General features: G+C 41.5%; 1 protein-coding gene across 1 annotated transcript in view; it reads right to left on the bottom strand.

Annotated features, from left to right (window-relative positions):
* The window catches only part of LOC116042706, a 28,450-nt gene that overhangs the window by 2,596 nt on the left and 810 nt on the right, over positions 1–25,044 (bottom strand). The window contains exons 2-5 of the mRNA XM_031289015.2: positions 1,254–1,556; positions 941–1,174; positions 724–828; positions 256–441 (exon numbers count right to left, since the gene is read on the bottom strand). Of these exons, the coding sequence (XP_031144875.2) occupies positions 256–441; positions 724–828; positions 941–1,174; positions 1,254–1,470 (742 nt within the window). The 5' untranslated portion in view covers positions 1,471–1,556. The remainder of the gene's footprint in view (positions 1–255; positions 442–723; positions 829–940; positions 1,175–1,253; positions 1,557–25,044) is intronic.

Raw genomic sequence — 25,044 nt, 5'->3', positions numbered from 1 at the left:
TGACATGCTCTCTGTCTACAGTGACATCTAGTGGCCACAAGTCATCGGCACAATTTAATCATTGATTTGATATTGAGGAAAACAGAAAAAACACATATTTATTTTCGATATTTGATACCCACAAAAAAAAACTTAGTAGAGGTCATCATATTTCTCATTGCCTTTCATGTATTTAGATTTATGACATCAATGTAGGCTACCATTCCATAAGTTAGAACAGACCACTCAGTAGTATGTTAATAGGCTCATACTCACAGACTTCAGGTGACAGCAGGCCTTTCACAGCACAGGAGAAGCTTTCATTAGACTGTGATACTGACAGCTTGTGCCCTTCAGAGTATAATGTTCTGTTCTGGTACCACTTATAGTCATGTTCATGGTAAGTTGTATCACAGCAGGGGTTACACGTCAGTGATGCACCAGTCCTTTCAACTTTAACTTCTGTTGGAAGATGATAAATATCCTTTTAATAAAAAATTGTGCCGTGTTAAATTTTTAAATGAATAAATTACATAAATGACATCTTGTGTTAAATATAACACGTGAATTGTACAGAAATACAGAATGTGTAGTTGAATATGTAAGTAAAAATTAGAATACAAAACACAATGATATGACAGTGTTAACACAAAATAAATGACCAATTCTGAAATAGATCCCTATTTTGACTAATAGATAAAGTTCTGAGGTTGAGAGGGTTGTGAATGTTTGTAGAAACTTAACCTCTGGGAAATCTGATGGAGCACGGCTCATCCACTGATGTGTTGTGATGAGAACACATTTTCCCTCTAGCATAGGTCACACTGAAGTAGCCTGATCCAACAAAATCTGGACAAACAAAAATTAGATTCAGTATTTTTATACTTTTTTTTTTTAAAAAGATTAACGTGTTAACCACAGGTTGTGTAACATGATTGGGGAACTAAATGCTGTCACTCACCCACTGAGACTTGAGGGGCTCTGAGATCGTCGTAGCCTTTGATAGCACAGGAGTATCTGACTGCTTTCTCACTGCTGACCAGCTGTTGGTACCAGGGAGACCAGTCCTGATAGAGGAACTCTCTGTTCTTGTACCAGATGTAGACTGCAGGGTTTTCAGTCAGAGGACAGCTGGTGTTACACATCAGTGTCACTGTCTGTCCCTCTGTGGCAGGAATCACCTTTACCTGCAGGTCTGAGATTATGGTGAATAAAATAAGAATGTGGATACCAGCCTTAGTCTTAAAGTGATAAATGACTGGCAGCCACTGTACCTGAAACATGGAGCTCAGTTTTGTGGTGCCGGCAGAGTTCTGGGTTGTCAGTAGTTTCTCTGCAGCAGTAAACATTTGCATCGCTCTGTCTCAGATCTTTGATTGTTAGAGTGAAGTTACTCTCTGCAGACATGTTGTACATCACATGATTTTCATCTGCAGAGAGCTCCTTCTGAACAAATATAGATCCATTCCGGTGTACAATGTACCACTTCATGGTTGTAGTGGGACGTTGAGCTGAGCAGGGCAGATCCACTGATGAACCTTTTAAGGCACAGATGCTGTTTACACGTCCATGAACCCCTTTAACAGAAGAATTTATGAGCAAACATCTGTACAAATTTATACTTCTTACAACGTTCTTCTCTGTACTGATCGGTCAATGATACTAAAAAGAAACTGAATGAATGAATGAAACCTTTATTGCCTCGAGGGGAATTTGTTTTGCACTCAAGGGAGCCACATTAAACATTAAACATTAAGCACATACAACAGTAAACAGTAAATAACCATAAACAATAAAAACAATAAAAACCACACCAAACATCTGACAACAATAAAGTCTGGAAAACAGAGAAACAGAACATAAAGACGACAACATCAACAACGCAGCAATGGTGGGAACATGCAATCATCAATCCAATAACTAGAATGATTCCAAATCAAATGATCATATTAATGTATTGTAATTCATCTAAAGAGCTCATAGCAGCAGAATAAGTAAAGATATTGATAGCTAACATTACATCATTTTTATTTCTGTGATCTATAATGTACCAACAACATGGCTGTTGTAGTCATTCAGCTTCTAATCAGAAAGGTGGTTGTATAATTTAATGACAATAACATTATTCTTGAAAGCATATAATGCACTTTCCCTGCAGAGTCCTTTTTTGGTCTTTAGAGTTGGATGACTTTCTTCAGACATGTACATGCTTTTCATCTGCAGAAAGCTCAATCAAAATATACTTTCCATCATCCCAGTGTTTAGATTACCATTTCATGATTGAAGTAGGGTATATAGCTGAGCAGGGCCGATTTACAGATGAACCTTTTAAGGCAAAGATCCTTATTCGTCCCTGAACCCCCTTAACAGAAGATTTTATTCAAACATCTGGACAGATGTATACCTTTTATGAAGGTCACAATCTTGAGAGGTAAATTGTAATATATTCTTTTCATAAATCGATTTTCATTCAGTTAAAATATTTGGTAATTTTTATTTACTCTTAAAAATGTCTTGAATAGTTTACAGTATATTATAATTTTACAAGAAGAGATAAACATTGTTCATACCTGAGATGTACAGGATGAAAAAAATAAACGTACATCCAGCTTCTGCCAAAAACATGGCTGTTGTAGTCCTTTCATTAATCAGAAAGTTGATTGTACAGTATTTGTAGATTGGACTAACAACTACAGTCATAAAAAATTATCCCAAAACAAAATAGAAAAATGTAACCAAGTGGTTCAAATCAATGGCAGTTTGCTTACAGCCTAAAGGCTGCTGATCAAAGTGAGGGGGGCTGGTAGATGGTATGCAGCTCTGACATCAAATCTTCACTTCCTTCCACTTAAACTGATTATTAGTAAAGGCAAACCACAGGTGAAGACGCCATGTTCTCTAGTTTTTATACAATGCCATATTTTCATCAGAAAACCTTATTTTTAAATACATAATATCATCTCATTACTCTCTTTTCTCATAGATTTTCAATTCTTACTTATTGTATTGGCTCTAAGTCTTTATGCAACAAGCAAAAGTAAATTGCATTATCTATTCATCAGAACGTTGTCAGAGAGCTGCAGGATGTGAGGCAATCAGAAGATAGTGTTATCTGGTTGGTTTGTGGTTTTAAAATGAAACGTGTCAAGGGGAAAGCTGCAGACTTAACATTGATGCTCTTTTAATTCACTACACAACATTTCCATAAGCAGCTATCTATTTGGCATACGTTGTATACAGTTTCACTGATCTATAGGTCTGCTCATTTGATCAGGACTGCTGAATACAAGCACAAAAGATCCCATACATAATTTAAAGTAGGCCGTACAGGTATTGCCGTGTGTCAGGGGTCTTCAACGTTTTTTAAGCCAAGGACCCCTTAACTGAAAGAGAGATGGAGCAGGGTCCCCCTTCTACATATATTGTATAAAATGAAGTTGCATATTAAACTGGGCCTACAATAACTTGTATGGTGGCCTAAAGCCTTTATACATACCTTTTTGCATAGAACACTAAGCTATTAAAATAGCCTAATAATTGTTGGCATGATTTTATGAATCATGTTTTAATGTTAAACATACATGTGGCACAGACCATCTTTAGGATGAACTGTATCTGTGTATGGCTACCTTAGTCACTACCTTACATATAGGCCAGTAAGCAGTGGGGATTTATATATTTGCTAATAATATGTTGGATTCATGTTTTTTTTATTAACAATTATTTGGAGGCCCCCCTGCATTTACTCTGAGGACCCCCTGTTGAAGATCTTTGCCGTATGTCATTATAAGGCCTTTCTATACCTGATTGGATAAACATATCACTTAACGGCATGTCATTTACTTTTTTGGAAACATAAAGGTTATCCTAATATATGCACTGAAGCTATTTACTGTTTACGTCTAGAGGTTTTACCTCTACTACACTGCCTAGATAGATAGATAGATAGATAGATAGATACTTTATTGATCCCCAAGGGGAAATTCAAGGTCCCAGTAGCTTACAGACATTACACACAACATACATTATAACAGGATGATAAAATAACAAAAAACAAATAACAAAAAACAAAGAAATCCACATGAATAATATGAACAACAAAAGAAAAGATACTAAATAAAAAATCCACATGAATGTTCTAAGTATTTAAGGTTTTGGTGTTTGGGGAGGCAGCGAGTTACATAACTAAACCCTTGCTGGTTGATCATTATGTAGGCCAGTGGTTCCCAACCTGGGGTCCGGGGACCCCTAAGGGGGGCGGCAGAGATCACAGGGGGGGCGCAAGTCTTTATCTGGTTTGAGGTTGAGGTAAAAAAAAATATATTTGCACGTTAAACAAATTATGATAATACACTAGAATATATAATGTATACAAAAGTCTGTATAAAAACTATATATTTTTGTTCTTGCATTAAATTGTAGGCAGGCTACTTAGTAGGCCAAACCTCCGGGACCTCTTAACCTGGGACCCTTCCTGTCATCAGGTCAGCTGCTAGCTGCTATCATCCTCGTTTTTCCTGCCGCCACGGCATCACTATTTTATGAATGAAACATGGCGGAGAAACGTAAAAGTGCTGATAACTCCTCTGTATCAAAAAAGAAAGTAAGGCTCTATCTCGAGAGTTACCTCAACTTCAGTTTCGGAGGGGGGGCTCAGCTTTTCTTAGACATAAGTAGGGGGGGCGCCAAGGAAAAAAGGTTGGGAACCACTGATGTAGGCTACCTGACTGAACTCAGCTGGTTGTTTCAGGACTTGAATTTGGCACGAGATTTAAACCCAGCAGGGACAAACCAAGTCTAAAGCTGTATCCAGAATCACTCCCCATTTACTATAAAGTGCACCGCATTTACAGCCCACCATTTTATTTGAATGTACAAATTCTGATTGTAAAATGTCTGCATAATGTAGTTGCTCTCAAAAATCCCCACAATGGAACGAAAAAGGTCGGGTCAATTGCATGAACACTATTATCTTTAACAATCCCACAATGTAATGCATCACATTTTATAGATTCAAAGTGTCCCAAATCTTAAATTCCTGCTTCACTACAGAGTGTAAAAAACAGTCAGTTAGGGGATAAAGGACGTGTGTGTTACACCACTCAGACAGCGACCGTGCTAGTAGTGTCTAAAAGTTCAGTTTAATTCCTTCACAGCAAAACTTATCACGAAACAGCAAGTTCAAGAGTACATCACGGCGCACACACACTTTGTGTTGTTTTTTTACTTCAGGCCTCGACTACCACCTGAAAACGTGTCTCATTCTATGGCTTCTTGCAGTATCTTGTAACACAAAACACTACTCATGTAGCCACCTACTGGCGAGGTGAAGAAATGCATAACTTATAATAAAACTACATGTCTCAATACACTGAACAGAACACAGATTCAATTATGCATTATATGTAAACACACAAAAATACTTTCAAAAGGGGGTATTTCCAGGGGCTACATTCCTCCCCTGCAAAATGAATGTTGTCCTTAACATTAGTTAACAATTTTCTTGTACCACATGAACTATGAAAAATCAACGTTTTACTCACAATGGCAATATCTTTCTTTTGAAAGTAAGAAACAAGTAAATAGTTTAAGTGCATTTCACAGGTTTCACCCTTATAATATATCACTATTGCGTACCATGTGATATAATCACATTCTACTCTTAAATGACACCATTAAGCATTTTAAACTTCAGTTTAGTTTACCTCTGAGCAGTTGCAACAATAGTGTAATTATATGCGTTTTCTTCTATACAAAACCATTTCTGTTCATTCCATATCTTCTCCGGAGACTTATTTTTATAGTCTGAAAACATAACAATTTTACTGTTTCAATGCCAAAGCTTAATAACCAAATATCTGGACTCTTATGTCACACATAAAACAATACTTAGCTTTTAAAATAGTAACCACTTTATATCACCATCAGAAATTTGGTCTTAAATCAGTTAAGTATTAACAATCAAGGATCACAGTCATTAACTGAACACAGCCGTGTTTTTCTTTTTCCTTTTTTTCTTTCTAACTTCACTGATCTCAGTCCTTTTTTTTCGGATGACACACTTAATGGACAGTTAGTACTCAGTTCACAAACAATTCTACTGTGTCCACATTATTATTATTTTTATATAACAGTCCATGTTCAACCTACAATCAGTCGTTCAGTAGCCTCCCATGAAAACAAATGGAGGATAACCCAGCTGTGATCCAAACACCTGTGGAGGTGGCCAAGGCCTACAGTATTGCCCATATCCTGGGGCCAGTGCATTGACATACAGGGGGTTAGTGTGAAGCCCCACCACACGATGCGTTGGATTCCCTCTGTGAACGACGTGGTTGCACGTCAGTGAGTTCTGGCTCCTGGTTGCCAGGACAGTCTGCAGCTGGAACTGTCTGTGGCACCTCTTTGGTGTCAACTCTAGTAATGTCATTTTTGGTAGTGTCATTGTCCACAAGCACTGGGGCTGGAGTCTCAACCCTGACCTCCTCTGTTTCAGCCTCAGCTTCAGGCTGAATTATTTCAGGAGCATTTTGAGGTGCAAAATTTTCCTCTGCAGGCTGGTGGTGATGGTGCCTCAGTCTATTAGCCCAGTAGTATTCATCCTCACTTGAGCTCTCCGAGTCCTCTGATGTATCTTTTGTTTGTTCTCTTTGTGTCTCTTTGTTTTTTGAATAGGCAGATTTTTTTCAGTTTTTTTAACTGGTTCCTGCAGTGGTAAAGCATCACAGGGCATTAACATGTTACGATGGAGGATTCTGCCTCTCCCTGTGCCACTTTCAGACTTGACTTCATAATCTGGGCTGTCTTTCCCCTTTTGAGAGACCACAATGTGTATTTGCTTTTCCCAATATGAGCGCAATTTCCCAGGCCCTCCTCGTTCCGACATATTTCTCACAAGGACTCTGTCACCTGGGTAAAGCACTGCACTTTGCCTCTTTTGATCCTAGTATGTTTTTCCTATTGCTGTAGTCTTTTTGATAATTTTGGATGCAATGTCATAAGCTTCCCTCATTTGTTGCTGCCATTTTTGAGCATATTCCTCATGGGAGTTACATCCTTCCTCCTCACTTATCCCAAATATTACAATTGGCAAACGTGGCTTTCTACCAAAAAGCAAATAGAAAGGAGAGTAACCCGTTGCTTCACTAGTCGTACAATTGTAGGCGTGTACAACTTTGCTCACATAGTCACTCCAATTTCACTTTTTCTCCTCATCCAAGGTCCGCAGCATAGATAACAATGTACGATTAAATCTTTCAGCTGGGTTCCCTTGTGGGTGGTAGGGGGTTGTTTTAGAGTTTGCAATGCCCGTGTATTTTTGCAGTTGCCTGAATAAACGGTTCTCAAGCTCTCTGCCTTGATCATGGTGTATTTTAGCGGGGAAACCATATTTCAGGGCAAAATCGTTAAAAATCTTATCTGCTGCCGTTTTGCCTGATTTCTTACGGTACGTTGGGTACGCTTGGGCAAACTTGGTAAAGTTGTCAATAATTACCAAACTATATTCATACCGTCCCCTGCTTTTTTCAAGGTGAAGATAGTCAATAGAGATGGTCTCAAATGGTGCTGTAGCAGGTATATGACACATGGGAGCTCGGGTATGGACCGCAGGTTTCTTTTGATAGTTACATTTACACACTTTTGCAATAAAAAACTCAATGTCCTTCTGCATCCCAGGCCAATAAAACCTCTGTCTAGCCAGGTGCAAGACCCGTTCCACCCCCAGGTGACCCATTTCACAGTGAAGATATTTGTAAACCAACTCTTTGTACACTTCAGGAAGCACAATTTGACTACATGTTGCCGTTTTGCGTTTTAACAAACCCTCTTGAGAAACATACAGTCTTTTCCACTCATGTAACAGTTGTTTACCTTTCATCTTGTCTGGTTTCTTTCCAGACTTTTTCAGCTGGATCACATAGGAAATAGCTGTGTCTTGCAGCTGTGCCTTCAGTAGCTCTTGCTGTGTTATCCTAGGTATCGGCAGCTATTTCTTGTACGTGTGGGCTGCAGGTCATGGCTGAGATCCAGTCCACATCATGTTCTTTCTGATTTTCGACTGCATTGAATATTGCACCTAGCACCTCGGGGCCACACTGCTCTGTGCATTCAGACATTAATGCATCCATACTCACGTGTGCCTGGGACAGGAAGTCCTCGTCCATGTTCACTTTCCCCGGACGGTACTTTAATGTCAAGTTAAAGTCAGCCAGCTCGGACACCCAGCGATATCCTGTTGCGTTTAGTTTGGCTGTGCTCAGGACATAAGTCACAGGGTTATTATCGTTGTATACAGTTACAGAGGGAGCATAAAACAAATAGTCTCTAAACCTGTCTGTAACCGCCCACTTGAGTGCTAAAAACTCCAGTTTTCCCGAATGTAGTCGGTAGTTTTTTCTGCTGGTGTCAATGTCCGTGAGCCATAGCCGATGACTCTCAGTTTTCCTTCATGTCTCTGATAAAGGTCTGCTCCCAGTCCGTCCTCTGAAGCGTCAACATGCAAAATATATAGATCCTCAAATCTGGGATAAGCCATTACAGGTGGGTTAGTCAAGACATCAACAAGATAGTTCAATGCTTTTTGGTGTGTGTCAGTCCACTCTATTTTCTGATTTGGAGGAGCTTGTCCTGCCCTCGCTGATCGAAATGTGGACTTAGGCTGCGTCTCATTTCTCTGTCTTAACCCTTCCCCTTACCCCTACCCCTTAGTTTTGCGCGCTCCCGTGAGAGTAAGTGCTGTCCCAATACTCATTTTGGTCGAGGGGTAAGGCTAAGGGGAAGGGCTATATACCCCTTAACGCCAAGTAAGGACGCAAGCTTACTTGAACAGCAAGGGGTATCCAGATTCATTGCGCAACAAGGAACATGGCTGCCCGGTCGACCAGAGAGATCCATAAATGTAAGTATTTTCGGCTTAAAGAATTGATTTAAAAATTACGACGGTCTTGTTTTGCGCTCTACACAGTCATGTACATATATATTTGCAACCATATTTGTAATTGAAACGTTTTAAAAAATTGCTAGCTTGCTATGCTAACGCTAACACTGAAGTTAACGTTAGCTACATTGCTTATTTGCCTACAGTCCCGCATTTCTCTGCCTTGAATGGACTCCATGCATGTCTACAGTGTTAACTAAACTCCATTAGCAGCGAATTTCGTTTAATATCAGTGTATAACACTACTTGCTTTTGGAGACATCGATACGTGCTTTACATATACCGTCCTGTATCACACAGGGACGCCGGAGGAAACCCAGCAGCTGATCCACTTTCTGGGCTGAAAACGAGCAGAAGTTTCTGCGTTCATGTTGTAGCCATTCATTATTGTATTGGTACTGTATTATTGTAAACATGTGTAATTCATTCCTGTTCATGCACCTGTACATTGTTGTTGGTTATGATACAGGACACTAATGAAAGAAATGGGGTATGGAGGGAAAGGTTACTGGCCAACAGGCATCAGAATGGGGTCTGGAATTTCAGAATAGTAGTTGTTTTGTTTGTGGTGTTGTGTGTCTTTCTTTTAGTTTTATACATTGACGGAGTTAATTTACGAGTTTACGGAGTTCTCTGATGTTGGTAGGTGATTCTGTTTTAAGCGCTTGTACTGCAGCTACCTCTTTATTGTCCATCCTGTAGCCATCAGCTGAGATCCCTTTTCCAAGATAATGCACCTCATTTTTAAAAACGTCACATTTATCCGGCCTCAGCTTGATTCCCCAGGCTTGTTGACATTTTAAGACTGATCTTATATCTTCAATATGCTGAGAGAATGTTTTGCTGTATACCAAGACATCATCTAAATAAGGAATACATATTTTGTCTCTTCGTCCTTCAAGGCTCTCTTCCATACTGCGCTGGAAAGCTGACGGTGCATTAGTGAGGCCAAATGGAATCCGGTTCCATTCATACAGCCCCCATGGGGTTGTGAAGGCGGTGAATTTCCTGGAGTCCTCGCTAATGTTTCCCTGGTGGTAAGCTTTGCCCTGGTCCAGTACGCTGACCCAAGCGTTCCCACCCAGACCATCAAGTATCTCCTGGATGCGCGGTATGGGGTAGCTCCCTGGATCAGATTTAGAAGTGTCTCTGCCTTTCCTGAACCTAGTCTTAGTGACAGAGCAGAGCTACTTTTTCACTGGGCTGCACCTGAACTTTCTTATCGCTCATTATTTCCACAATGGTGTTGAACCCTATTATTGGTCTTTGTACTACGTCCCTGCTCACTAGCACTGGGACTATTACCTCATCAGACTCTGATGTTTGGCCTTTTGGGTCACACAGATTGAGACTAATCTCCACCCAGCCCTGAAAGGGAATCTTTGAGCCGTTGGCTGTTCTTAAGTCCAGAATTTGCTCACTATTTAACAAGTCACTGATTGGATGGATTTTTGTATCAGGTAAATTTTGGGACTTCCATGCCTCACTCATGACTGATACTTATGCCCCTGTGTCCCACAGACCTAAAGTCTTAACCTTATTCATTTTGCACCAGACAAGACACTTTCGGCCTACTAGCTGTGCTACTCGTTTGTATTTTGTACCAACGTTATCTAAATGAGAGGACTGGCCTCTCTGTTTTTCATTTGACTTTAAAGGTGTAACACGTTGAGGAGTGGGTAGTTTTTGCCTTTTCTTCTGCCTGTCATGCAGATGTACAGGCTCCATCGGTGGTGTTGAAGCCATTTCTATGGAAGCAATAATATTTTGAGTTTATTTTGTAAGACCTGAGAAAACCTGTGTTGCAAAATTGAACGTAGAAATTGGAATGTAAACAGTTGACCAGTGATCTAGAATAATGTAATTTGATTGGCTGTTCGATTTAGTATAAAAGAAATTGAACTCTGCGAAACAGCCAGAAACCACTGGACTTTGGAGCAACACAGTCTTTTGACCTACATGGAACCACAGTTAATTTGTAAGAAAAGTAAAGATCCTAAGTTTTTATATTTTATGTTTTGAAATTCATAAGTAAACAGTCAAACGAAGAACTTTGGATTCAAGACTTTTATTTACTGACGTTTTGTGTTGAGTACAAAAGAACTTTGAGGTCCTAGGCTAGTGAGTCAGCTTCCTGCACTCACATCAAAGTCAAAAGACTGCTCGACATAGTCAAAATATCGAGCAAATTCTAAAGATTGCTCGACAAAGCCGAAAAACGAGCTGCGAAAAGAAGAAGCCAGCCACTCGTGAGGACGGCTAGCTAATGACGGTGAGCTAATCGACTGGGCTGAGCTGAGGAAACCTGCTAGTGGCAGCTAGCGAGGACAATAGACCAAGACGGCCGAAAACTGCGTCGTAGCTCAGGGACACAGAAAGAAAGCCAGAGGTAGCCTACCTTGAGTGTGACTCGTCGGCTGAGTAAGCTTTCCCTGGAACAGGTCTGATTCCCTTTTTGGCTAACAATCGTCTAAAAGTGACAGTAAGTGCTCACTGGATATTCGGTTTTGAAAGTCATAGAGCTTTGCTTGAAGAAATCCTACACCACAATAACTCTTTTCACAAGTGTTCGTGAATGCATAAGAAGAGTAGAAGCTGTGGACAATTCAAGGAATTGTGACAGTTTTGTATGAAGATTTTCGAGTGACATGACATGGCAGATGAAAGCCCAGCTGTGCGTGTTGACCAAAAGAGGGCGCCAAAGCCCACAGAAAAGGCTGTAGAGGAGAAAATACAAAGGCTGAAAGGGCAACGCAAGGGAAAGTTGGCACAAGTAACCAAACAGAAGAATGACTTGGCCAAATTGAAGGAAAATGAACACAATGTTAATTTCATTAAAAATGAAGCATTGCTAATGTTTGAAAGATACTTAGGACAGTATGAACGGATTAATGAAGAGTTGTGTGAGTTAATAAATGAAGATGATGAGAAAGCGGATCAAGATGCTTATGAGAACAGATATTCGGAATTTAAGCGGTTTATAGAAGACACCAACAAATGGATTGCAGATGTCTTAAAAGATGAAGATGATATTAAGCCACATGATAGCGTATCCAAAGCTAACTCTGTGGTAAGCCACACTTCCAGTACTAACTCTGCAATGCTGAGAATTAGAGCTGAATGTGAAGCACTGTTGGCAAGAGCTGCAGCAATGAAAAAGAGAGAAGCAATAGAACAGGAAGAAATTCGCTTGAGAATTAGAAAAGAGCAATTGGAGCTTGAAACTGAGCTTGCTGCTTCAGAAGCAAAATTAAAGGTGTATGAAGAATTTGAAGATGCTCATGAATCTATCGATGATTTATTAGAGCCACCTTCAGGACCCAGATTTGAACCTCTGACGCGTAGACAAGAAAAACACAATGTTGACGATTATGTACGTCGTGGAGCTGGTAAGCCATCTCTTACCTTCAATCCAAAGCCAGCCACTCAAGTGGATGCTTCAGATAGAAGAAAGTCATCGTCAAGGTTTGATGCCGGCAGCAGCACGCCACGTCTTAATCATCATGATCACACAGATTCTTTTACAGATAGCCTGCACCAAGTGCTACAGCGTCAAAACGAAGTCACCGAAATGCTCATTAAACATCAGAGTTTGTCTCAACTGCCTCAAAGAGACATATCCACGTTCACAGGAGATCCTCTGACTTACAGATCTTTCCTAAGGGCATTTGAGCATGCTATTGACAGTAAGACAGACAGTCATCAAGATCGGCTGTACTACCTTGAACAATTCACGAGTGGAGAGCCACTTAATGGTAGATCGTACTCAATGTGTTTATGCTGAAGGTTATAAATCTGATTTTCTTGAAATAACTAAAGGTGTCCCTCAAGGATCAATCTTAGGACCCATTCTGTTTTCAATTTTTATAAATGATTTGGATAGAGATGTTCAAGCCAAATTACATTTATACGCTGATGATACAGTGGTTTACACCCAGGCTTCCACCATTTCAGTAGCAGTGCAGGAACTTCAGACTGCATTTCAGGCATTGCAATACACATTATTGAGTTTAAAACTGGTTTTAAATACACAGAAAACAAAGTTTATGGTCTTCTCTAAAGCTCGAGCACAGCTACTCGACAATTGTGGCCTTTTTTCATTAGATGGGAACTCAATTGAGAGAGTGTCTTCATACAAGTACTTGGGGATATGGATAGATGATAAGCTTTCCTTCAATGAACATATTACTGCTTTAGTTAAGAAACTTAAAGTCAAGCTCGGCTTCTATTACAGAAACAAATCTTGCTTTACTTTTAGTGCTAAGAAGAAACTTGTGGAAGCTACTTTTCTGCCTGTAATTGATTATGGAGATATATTGTACATGCATGCTGCATTTTCCATCCTGCGTCATGTTGATTCAGTTTACCATGCATCACTACGATTTATAACAAATACAAAGTCCCTTACCCATCACTGCATTCTTTATGATTTAGTTGGTTGGACATCACTTAAAATTCGTAGACAACAGCACTGGTATATCTTTATTTATAAAGCTATACTTGGCAAATTTCCACTGTACCTCTGTAACCTCCTCTCTGTTTGCTCTGGTACCTATCAGCTACGCTCCTCAAAGTGGTTGCTTTTTAAGGTGCCACGAGTTACAACCGAATTGGGAAAAACTGCTTTTTCTTATTTAGCACCTTGGGGGTGGAATAATCTACAAAAAGAGCTAAAGTTAGAAACCCTTATGTCCATAAATGAATTTAAAACTACTGTAAAGAGTGTTGTGATGGAGACATGTTCTTGTTTTTCTTAAGAGTCTCATTGTGTTTTTATGTTTTTATTTTTTAACTTTTTGTACTTCTTTTATCGTGAAAATGTAATTTGGTGTTTGTTATGTATGCATTTGTGTGATTTGGCTGCTACCTTGGCCAGGTCTCTCTTGTAAAAGAGATTCTGAATCTCAATGGGACCTCCTGGTTAAATAAAGGTATAATAAAATAATCTCATTCGGAGCTGTGAGCACATGAGACCCGACAGAGCTTACAAAGAAGCCAGAGACCTGCTTGATCGTCACTATGGAGATGAAATGACCATCGCTACAGCTTATATCAAGAAGGCTATGGAATGGCCTCAGATAAGGCCAGAAGACAGAAAAGGATTGAATGCCTTTGCTTTGTTCCTGATTGGATGTTGTAACACAGTGAATGATGTGGACTACATGGACGAAATGAACAATCCTACCAACATGAAGTCCATTTTATCCAAACTTCCATTCAAACTGAAAGAAAGATGGAGAAGTTATGCTTATGACATTCAAGAAAGAAGAAGAAAAAGAGCCAGCAAAAGTGAGTTTAAAAGAAGCAGCTTTGTTGTGAACATGTCTGCTACCGAAAACAATGTCAGTAAAAGCCAACCTGAGAAGAAACCTTTTGCAGTCAAGTCAGCAAGTGTCTTCCAAAGTCCCTGTCTTTACTGCCAGAAGAACCATGCACTGAATGTGTGCAGCAAGATTCGAGAACAGCCTCTGAAAGAAAGAATTCAGTTCTTGAAAATGAACGGCCTTTGTTTTGGGTGTCTGACGGCAGGTCATATGTCCAAGGACTGTAAGAAAAGGGCCTCTTGCCCAGATTGTTCACTCAAGCCCCCAGCTATCTTGCACGTTGTTAAGGAAGATGCTTCATCAAAGAACAACAGTGCAGATGACAGCTCACAAAGCACAAGTGAAGTCACAAGTGTTCTCGTGTCTGCAGGGTGCAGAAGAGGTGACCATACTGGGGCCGGGAACAGTGAGTGTATTCTTCCCATCGTACCTGTGCAGATAAAACACAAGAAAGACACAAAGATAATCAAGTCCTATGCTTTCCTGGATCAAGGAAGCACAGCGACTTTCTGCACTGAAGACTTGGCAAAGAAGTTGAATATGCGAGGCAGAAAGACAGAGTTCCTGCTTCGTACTATAGCGCAAGAACAGAAAGTGAATAGCTATGAACTTACCGATCTGGAGGTGTGTGGCTTAGAGGAGCAAGATTACATCCAGCTGCCCAATGTGTATACTCAGCCAGATATACCTGCAAAAAAGGCCAACATCCCACAGAAGAAAGATTTGGAGAAGTGGTCTTACCTGAGTCGAGTCCATCTCCCAAAACTTGAAGCGGAAGTTGGTCTTCTCATCGGTGTCAATGCGTACAAAGCCATGGAGCCATGGGAGATCATCAATAGCCAGAACGACGGACCATACGCTGTGAAGACAGCTCTTGGTTGGGTTGTCAATGGGCCAATCAGTAGATGCCAAGAGAAGGAATCAGATGATGGAAAAAGACAAAGTTTCCTTGTCAACCATATTTCTGTGATAAGCATTGAAGACATGCTGATGAAGCACTACAATGCAGATTTTCCAGAAAAAAGATGTGACGACAGATGAGAACAGTCTCAACATGACAAGCAGTTCATGCACACAGTGACAACATCAGCACAGCTCGTGGATGGTCACTTCCGCATTAAGCTGCCCTTGAAGGATGACAAGGTGAAGATGCCTTGCTACCGTGGTATTGCTGAACAGAGGCTTAACTCTTTGAAGAGGAAGTTCAGTAAGAATACAGACTTCTTTCAAGAGTACAAGGCTTTTATGGACAACATACTGGAAAAAGGCTATGCTAGAAGGATTCCAGAAGAACAGTTGAGTCGCAGTGATGGAAGAGTATGGTTCATCCCGCACCATGGGGTGTACCACCCGAAAAAGAGGAAACTTCGAGTCGTCTTTGACTGTGCGGCAACTTACCAAGGTGTGTCGCTAAATGACCAGTTGTTGCAAGGGCCTGACCTAACTAACACCCTCATCGGAGTGTTGCTGAGATTCAGACAGGAGCCTGTCGCCATGATGGCAGATATCGAATCGCTGTTCTACCAGGTGTGGATTCCAGACAAGGACACAGATATGCTATGCTTTCTCTGGTGGCCAGATGGCAATGTGAATGTGGAAGCAGAAGAGTACAGAATGTGCGTACATCTGTTCGGTGCTACATCATCCCCTAGTTGTGCGTCATATGCATTGAGAAGAACAGCGGAAGATGCAGCATCAGAGAGCACCCCAGAAGCCACACAGACAGTCCTCAAGAACTTCTATGTGGACGACTGTTTGAAGTCGGTAGCCACAGAAGACAAAGCCGTCGCTCTTGTGAGGGAGCTGAGGACGTTGTGCGCCAGTGGTGGTTTCCATTTGACCAAGTGGGTCAGCAACAGCCGAGCCCTGCTGGGCTCCATTCCTGACCACGAACGAGCGGCTGAAGTCAAAGATCTCGATTTGGAGCATGATGAGTTACCAGTGGAACGGGCATTAGGTGTACAGTGGTGCACAAGTTCTGACAGCTTCAGGTTCAAGATACACCTGCCAGACAAGCCATGCACAAGACGGGGCATTTTATCTGTAGTCAGTTCAGTGTATGACCCGATGGGTTTTTTGGCACCACTCCTACTACCTGTCAAGCTCATTTTAAGAGATCTCTGCCAAGAGAAGAAGGGTTGGGACGAAGAGATCCACGAAAAGTCATGCCGGACATGGAAGAAGTGGCTGACAGACTTAGACAAGCTTTCAGAACTCAGTCTGAACAGATGTTTCAAACCCCCTGCATTTGGGCCCACAAATGCTGCTCAAATCCACAATTTCTCAGACGCCAGCCAAGATGGATATGGTGTTGTGTCGTATCTCTTGCTGACAAATGACCAGGGTAAGAAACATGTATCATTCTTGATGGGAAAGTCCAGAGTCGCTCCACTCAAACAGATCACGATCCCGAGAATGGAGTTGACCGCGGCGACTGTTGCAGTTAAGATCGATCGGATATTGAAAGAAGAACTTGAAGTTCCCCTGATGGAGTCTGTCTTCTGGACAGATAGTACAAAAGTACTAAAGTACGTTGAAAACGATGCCCTTCGTTTCAAGACGTTTGTGGCAAACCGTGTTTCTTTCATTAGAGAAGCGACTACATCTTCTCAGTGGAAGTATGTCAGCACCTCACAAAACCCAGCAGATCAGGCTTCAAGAGGTTTGAAGATCCAGAGCTTCATGGAAAGTAAGAGCTGGTTTCAGGGGCCTAGTTTCCTGCGAAATGAAGTTGAATGGCCGGAACAACCTGAACAGTGTACTTACCTGACTGAAGATGATATTGAGGTGAAGACATCCGCTGCAGTGTCATGCACAAATCCAAACGAGTGCACAGATCCACTGAACCAGCTCGTTGAGTATTACTCCAGTTGGCATAAACTGAAAAAGGCAGCAGCGTGGATTTTGCACTTGAGAGGGACATTGCGGCACCTGAGCGAGAAGAGAAAAGAGTTTGAGCAGAACATACAGCAGAATGAGATTGATCCAGAGAAATGCAGATCCATAGTTGAACAGCAAATGGTGATGTGCAAGAAGAACCTGGAAAAAAGAATACTTATCGTGGAAGATCTATCCAGAGCTGAAACGGAACTGTTTAAATACAGTCACAGACAAGCTTCCGCGGAGGAGATACAAGCCTTGCAGCCGAGAGGCTCCCGTGTGAAAAAGAACAGTTCTATCTTCAAGCTGGATCCATACTTGCAAGATGATGTGTTGAGAGTAGGAGGACGTCTGAACAAATCGGCGATGCCTGAGGAGGCCAAGCATCCTGCCATTCTGCATAAACAGTATAGAATAGCCCACCTCATTCTCCACCACATCCATCAAGAGTGTGGACATGGAGGTAGAAACCACGTCTTAGCCATATTGAGACAATGGTATTGGATACCAAGATGATTTCAGAGTGCAACCTCTGCAGAAGACTGCATGCAAAGGCAGGAGAGCAGAAAATGGCAGATCTGCCGCAAGACCGTCTGCTCCCTGACAAACCACCCTTCACCAACACGGGTGTGGATTATTTTGGACCTTTCGAGGTCAGAAGAGGACGTGCAAAGGTCAAGCGTTATGGAGTGCTCTTCACATGTTTAACTGTCAGGGCAGTCCATATAGAAGTAGCCCATTCTCTTCTCTTCGATTCATGTATTAATGCCATACGGCGTTTTCAAGCCAGAAGAGGCCAAGTGTCAATCCTTCGTTCCGACAGTGGCACGAACTTTGTCGGCGCTGAACGAGAGCTGCGTGAGGCATTAGAAGAGCTTGATCAGTCTCGTATCAATGAAGTCATGATGAGAAAGAATGTGCAATGGATTTTCAATCCTGCTGCGTCTCACCACGGCGGTATCTGGGAGCGTTAAATCCGCACAGTGAGAAACGTTCTGAGCTCTGTTGTGAAGCAACAGCTCTTAGAAGATGAAGGACATCAATGGGAGACCTTTAACCACGAACACAGATCACCCCAATGACCTCGAGCCGCTGACGCCGAATCATCTGCTCGCATTGAAAACACAGCCTAGTTTTCCACCTGGTGTGTTCGTTAAGGATGATGTCTACGCCTGCCGGCGCTGGAGACAAATACAATACATGCCGGATCTTTTCTGGCGAAGGTGGACTCATGAATATCTACCGCTTCTGCAAGAACGGCAAAAATGGCTCGGCCTAAAGAGAAGTCTCAAGGTTGGAGATGTCGTCCTCGTCGCAGATTCGTTCCTGCCAAGAAACTCCTGGATGTTAGGCAGAATCATGAGGGTGATGCCCGACTCCAAAGGCGTTGTCCGAAGTGCTGAAGTTCGGACGAAGACCAGCATCATTCAAAGACCCATAACTAAACTTTGTTTATTGCAGGGAGAAGACTGAAGATAGAAGAGAAAGACTTGAATAAACTAGAAATACTTACCAGAGTGGATTGGATATTGAGTAGAATAGAAATTACCAGTTTGAATAGTTTGTGAAAAGTATTTAGTTGTTAATACTTACCAGTTAATGTTTACCTTTAAATACTTCCCTGTAAAAAAGAGAAGATTCGTGCTAAAAGGAATTGAGAAATTGTTAAATGTAGGAGTGTAAATGGCTTCAGTTTAAGTTTAAGTTGATAATTGATACGCTAAGGCCTAGTCAATTAGGGACCGGGATATGTTGAAACCATTTCTATGGAAGCAATAATATTTTGAGTTTATTTTGTAAGACCTGAGAAAACCTGTGTTGCAAAATTGAACGTAGAAATTGGAATGTAAACAGTTGACCAGTGATCTAGAATAATGTAATGTGATTGGCTGTTAGATTTAGAATAAAAGAAATTGAACTCTGCGAAACAGCCAGAAGCCACTGGACTTTGGAGCAACACAGTCTTTTGACCTACACGGAACCACAGTTAATTTGTAAGAAAAGTAAAGATCCTAAGTTTTTATATTTTATGTTTTGAAATTAATAAGTAAACAGTCAAACGAAGAACTTTGGATTCAAGACTTTTATTTACTGACGTTTTGTGTTGAGTACAAAAGAACTTTGAGGTCCTAGGCTAGTGAGTCAGCTCCCTGCACTCACAGGTGGGTATAGCTTTGCGTGTTGGTCTTTTTGGGACATTGTTATTGAGGTTATGGCGTGTCCCCCAGTCACAACCTCCGCCAGTTTCCCGCCATTTTTTGTCCCTCCCCTACTCTACACCCTTTTGCCCAATGTGTGTCACTGCCGCATTTTAAACAATGTTTTTGTTGTCCTGCTGACATGCCACACACTGTCTTTTTGGTTGCCTAGGAGCATTAACCGGTAAGTTGACTTGGTTATTACCACCCGCTTGTCTCTCGCGCTGGACAGTTTTTACCAGTGATGCTATTTGGCCTGTAAGCTCCCTGATTGCTGTGTTGTTCTCCTCCATTTTTGTAAATAGGGGGTTTTCGTTATTTGGTTTGCTAGGTTTAGCTACGAGCACAGTGGTTGGAGAGACACTTTCATCTTCACCTCTCTCTACTGAGTTCAGATTTGCCCGATGAGTGTTTTTGTTGGTGGCTTTAATCTTTTGGGTCCTCTCATTTTCATTATATTGCGCAACCTGCATCTTTTGTAAAGGAGCTGATCACTACTTTCCTCATCCCGCAGATACATTCTCATTTCTGTTTTTATGTTGTCGTTTGACAAGCCTGTCATGATGGACTGTGAACACTGGCTTTGGACTAGCTCATTGCTATATTTCAGGCCAGACTGGGCACGCTCAGATGCAAACAGTACCTTCTGGCGCAGATCCAGCACGCGGACCAGACAATCTAGTGGTGTTTCCCCAGGTCCCTGCACAGCTTTTGTCAGTTGTTGGCACAATACAGTCACATCATTTTCTGCATAGTGAGCTCTGAGTGTTTGTCTAAGGGTAGCAAGGGTGAGGTTCTTTTTCCCCTCAAAATAACTCCTCAGTTTCAATCCAGGCCTCACAGCACGAATAACTGCTTCCACAATTTCAAATTCAGGATAGCATTTTCTTAGACCACTTTCAATCTGATGTTCCAGGCTACTAAAGCTAAGAGTGTCCTTTGAGGTAGACTCACTCACATTTATTTTGAAGTCCTTTCTGAACCCCCTTGAAGAAGCGTAGTAGCTGTTGCTCATGGACTCTCTGCCTCCGCGTTGAGTCTCATTGTATGAAAATACAGCAAAAAAGCAATGACGGAAATGGCGTGCCGTCTCCTCGTAGTCCATCCATGGATGTATTAAGAGAACTGGATACAGTGTTCGGCAGGAAGCCCCGTACATTACAATGAGAGTGCTCAAAAGCGCATAAAGCAAACATGGAGCTCGGCTCTTCCGCATTGTTGGCCCATAACGCTGGTTGGCTCACAATGGGCATGCGCACTAGCAACAATTTGTTTGCGTTGTCGTAGCAACATGCGCGTTCATGAGCTTCTCTGTCGTGTCTCTTACAAGTGGCGAACTCATGAACTCGCCGTTTTCATTGTCTAAAATATTCACTAACGTTAAACATTGTGTTTTCGTTGTTCCCTATCATTTACATACTTAGCTAAATAAACGATAGATGTCTTTAGCTAGACAACCAAGGAGATTTAATAATTATGTTGTGCTACTAGCTAGCTAGCTACTAACTAGCGCTAGCTGTTAGCCTGCAGTTTCGTGAACAAAGCTCATCCATGGCTTCTTCCTTCATCCACGTTACAAGCTTTACAGCATACGGCCCTCGGATGTATCATAACCAAGCCGATGTAATTACTATGTCTGTAGTAATGTTATGTAGGCATATAACTAGCTATGTAGCTATAGAGCTTAATACAGCCATAGCCATGCTAGCTACCCCTGATGTTAGCAACTAGTTAGCTAGCCGATAGCCCGCCAGTTTGGGAAACGCTAATGACGTTACATCCACGTAGCTAACAGGCTTTACAGTATACATACATCCCTCGGATGTATTATAACTTCATAAGATAATACCATGGACGTATTAATAGAACACATGGTGAATTACAACCATTAGCTATATCCATTATTACAGCTAGCTACATGAGCTCGGGAGAACAGTCATGTGAATGGGCGGGCGCAGTCCCGCGGCTCTGCTCGCGTCCACTATGCGCGTTCATCATGCCTAATTTAATAATTCTGGATTCGCTTCTAGTGAATGTTAAAAATGTTAAAAACGTAACGTTTTAAACAAGGACCCTTTCAGTGTTCGGGCTGGTAAGTTGATATACCCAGAAACAAATTATCCGCTGAAATATAGACATTTCTTTCGCCATGCAAAGTCTATGTGAAAAGTCTTTCTGGGCCATGGGGTGCAGTACCACCCCTATCCTCTAAGCCCATGGTGGCTTTTAGACTCGGCGCTCTTCCTGGGGGCTTGAGTCCATCCGACGCGGGCTGCGCCGAGCGAGCTGCTCCCACGTAGTCAACCACAGGTGTGGAGTGTGCCGCTGCTCCCCCGCCGTTGTCACCCGCATACGTGGACACTGCCGCTGCTTCCCCGCTGTTGGCCGCTGCCGCTCCCGCGTCCACATAGTCGGTCACCGGGTTGCCCCGCAGGTTGTCAAGCAGGTCGTTCAGTTGCAAAAGCACATACATGCCTTCGTCCTCTTTCTCTAAGAGCTCAGTGCGCTCACAAAAGTTTATAACGTGCTTAACCAGTGCACGACGAGTTTTACCTGTAATGTCTGCTGAGTCTTCACCCGCAATGTTACAGCTCTCACAAACTCGGTGCAATTCTTTCACCGTTAATCCAATCAACTTTTCTTCAATTTCCAAAAGAAAGTCTTCATGGTGCTCCGACATATTGCTGTTCGCGTTTGTGATTCGATAACACTTCGAAAAAGACAATAAAACGGCTCCGTGTCGTTCTAGCTAGACTGCAACTGTTAGCTCTGTAAGCTAAGCTACCTCTTGTCCATTGCTCTCACACACCGTGTTTTCTCTCCGAGGTCCGTGGTTTTTCGCTGCAAAGTAATCCTTATCTTGATATTAATCTCGGTGGGACCTCAGAATTGTTACACCACTCAGACAGCGACCGTGCTAGTAGTGTCTAAAAGTTCAGTTTAATTCCTTCACAGCAAAACTTATCACGAAACAGCAAGTTCAAGAGTACATCACGGCGCACACACACTTTGTGTTGTTTTTTTTACTTCAGGCCTCGACTACCACCTGAAAACGTGTCTCATTCTATGGCTTCTTGCAGTATCTTGTAACACAAAATACAAAACACTACTCATGTAGCCACCTACTGGCGAGGTGAAGAAATGCATAACTTATCATAAAACTACATGTCTCAGTACATTACTGAACAGAACACAGATTCAATTATGCATTATATGTAAACACACAAAAATACTTTCAAAAGGGGGTATTTCCAGGGGCTACATGTGCTCTCTTACAAACAACTAGCATAACTAAAGCAGAAGTCACACAAGATTATTTAACAAATTAAAATAACACATAAAATCCACAAAGACCACCATTAAATATTACAGTGGTACTTTTGTACTGTTTAAAAAGGTTATTTTTAATTTCCCCTTTAAACATAATTCAGAGACTTTTAATGTACAATATTAGTAGATTTTAATACTTTTCTTAAGGATGTGCAGACACCCTGCCCAACTGTAGCAAGTCACTGATAAGAGAGTACACCATCTTGTGTCACATCTCATGAGGGAAAAAAATACTTAACCTGAGCCAACCAAGTAATACTGCGTCATACTGGAGCTAATGGCTGAATTTAATGGCAAATAATAATTAATTTTAGATAACTTAAAACTTTGATAGTTATCAGCAAGTTACTTGAGTGAAATTTTCTTTCTGATCAACTTAATGATGTTCTGTGTGACTGCCCCCACTCTTGACATGGTGTACTGTTGTCTCTGTTCATCACAGAGAGGGGTATGAAAAGATGCTTTCACATCTAAATGAAGTCTATTTCTTTTTAAATTGTATTTGTCACTCGTTGTGGGCTCTCAACCACTTTATACATAAATTAATACTTCCTAACTGTATTGGGACGTCAGAAGGTGGGAAATGGAGCGCAGGCTGCTCTTTCTTAAGTACATCTGGATCTCTAACAAACACATAGACAGAAAAAAATAGCATGCATCCAAGTGCTTACATTTATGTTTAAAAATACAAATTTTACATAAGAACTGTTGGGTGTGTGGTTAGATCACTGAGCTTTGGTCTGGGAGTCTGGAGTTCAATTCCCCTGTGAGGTGATCTTGTTTTTTCATTTTGGATTGGATCATTTACATGCAATTGCGCAAGTTAGGGCCCATGAACACGAATTTTTTTTTGCAGGGTGGTAGGGGAAGACTCATGAATATGCCTGCTCTGGTTTGGGTTGGTTAGGTTTAGGTAAGAGGAGTGGGATTGGTTATGGTTAGGGTAAGAATGTCAGGGCGATAATATTCCAAAAAGGTGTAATACATAAGTAGTATGGATAACTGTGTAAATATATGCCAAGGTACTGTAAATGCACAGGGGTGCAAATAGCATACATTGATATTTGTACCAGACGGGATATTAATAGAACACATTGCTGTGTGCACCGGCGGGGTACGAATAGCATTCATTTCTAATTGCACCAGGGTATGAATAGCATACACTGCTAATTGTACCAGGGGTGCAAATAGCCTCATCCAACTAATTTTCATCTGTAGTCCCTGGGCAGGAAACAGAGTGCATGTAGCATGCAAAGGTTACGTTTTCACATAAGACTTAATCTTTCAGATCACTAATAAAAATATGAACACTTCTGACCTCATGATCTCAGCAGTAGATTATTGCAGTCAGTGAATCAAACTCGGAGACATTTGGCCACATTTTCGCAAAACACCCTTGTGGGTTGTGTGCTCAGTAATATTTTCCACTGTTCATGAGTCTTCCCCTACCACCCTGCAAAAAATATTTCGCATTCACGGGCCTTAACTTGCACAATTGCATGCAAATGATCCATGATGTGTGAATAGGTTCAAGAGAAATGCGTGTTAAGACCAGAGATCACTCATATGGAGCTCAGTTGATCTCCCTGCTGTGTTTATCTAATGGAGGAAATGATATAGATAATGTGAGATGAAGCTTAATACTTTCAGCAGGGTCAATGGGGCTTTTGTTAGTCTTTGAGTGTGTTAAAGTCTTGTTGAACGCGATATACTGCTACTCGTCTTTTATGAGCAAGGTGACAAAGAGTCTGAATAATTTGTAATGGTAACAGATGTTTACTCAGGGGTCCTGTGTTGCTCACCTGTTCCACCAGAAGACGGTGAAGGGTATTATAACCAGGAGAGCAGCACAGACTACTGCTGCTGCTGCTGCTGCTGCTGGGGTCCATTTCCCCATTTCACTCTGGACAGTTAGAGTCTTTTCACAGGAGCTGATGTTGTGGGGGGTTGCTGTCAGCATGCTGACTGCTGACTGGGTCCAGAACCAGGTGTTTGTTTTGCTTCTCTGACGGGGTCAAAGGTCGACTGTTGAAGTACCAAATGTAGTTTGTGTTGTCAGTCAGAGGACAGCTGGTACTGCAGCTCAGGGTGACTCTCTGGCCCTCTGTCACCACTGCAGAGGGAGTAAACTTCACTCTCAGACCTAAAAGATGTACATTGGTCACTCATTGTGAAAAATACATATTACCTCATAACAAATCTTCATACCTAAATGATGAAATACTGTATTTTTTTAGTATCTACCAAAAGTCCTAAAATGCATAAAGTATTTTAGGATTCTAGTGCGCAATACAAATATGACTCCAAAGTACACAGACAGCAAGTCCCTATAGCTTCCACATTCAACAAGAGCCATAGCCCTGAAATATTCAGCAGTTTGGAGTGAGGCTGAACA

Source organism: Sander lucioperca, chromosome 4 (genome assembly GCF_008315115.2).
Source record: "Sander lucioperca isolate FBNREF2018 chromosome 4, SLUC_FBN_1.2, whole genome shotgun sequence".
NCBI classification, from domain to species: domain Eukaryota; kingdom Metazoa; phylum Chordata; class Actinopteri; order Perciformes; family Percidae; genus Sander; species Sander lucioperca.
The sequence above is the reverse complement of the archived record's forward strand: the minus strand, read 5'-3'. Positions and strand labels throughout refer to the sequence as shown.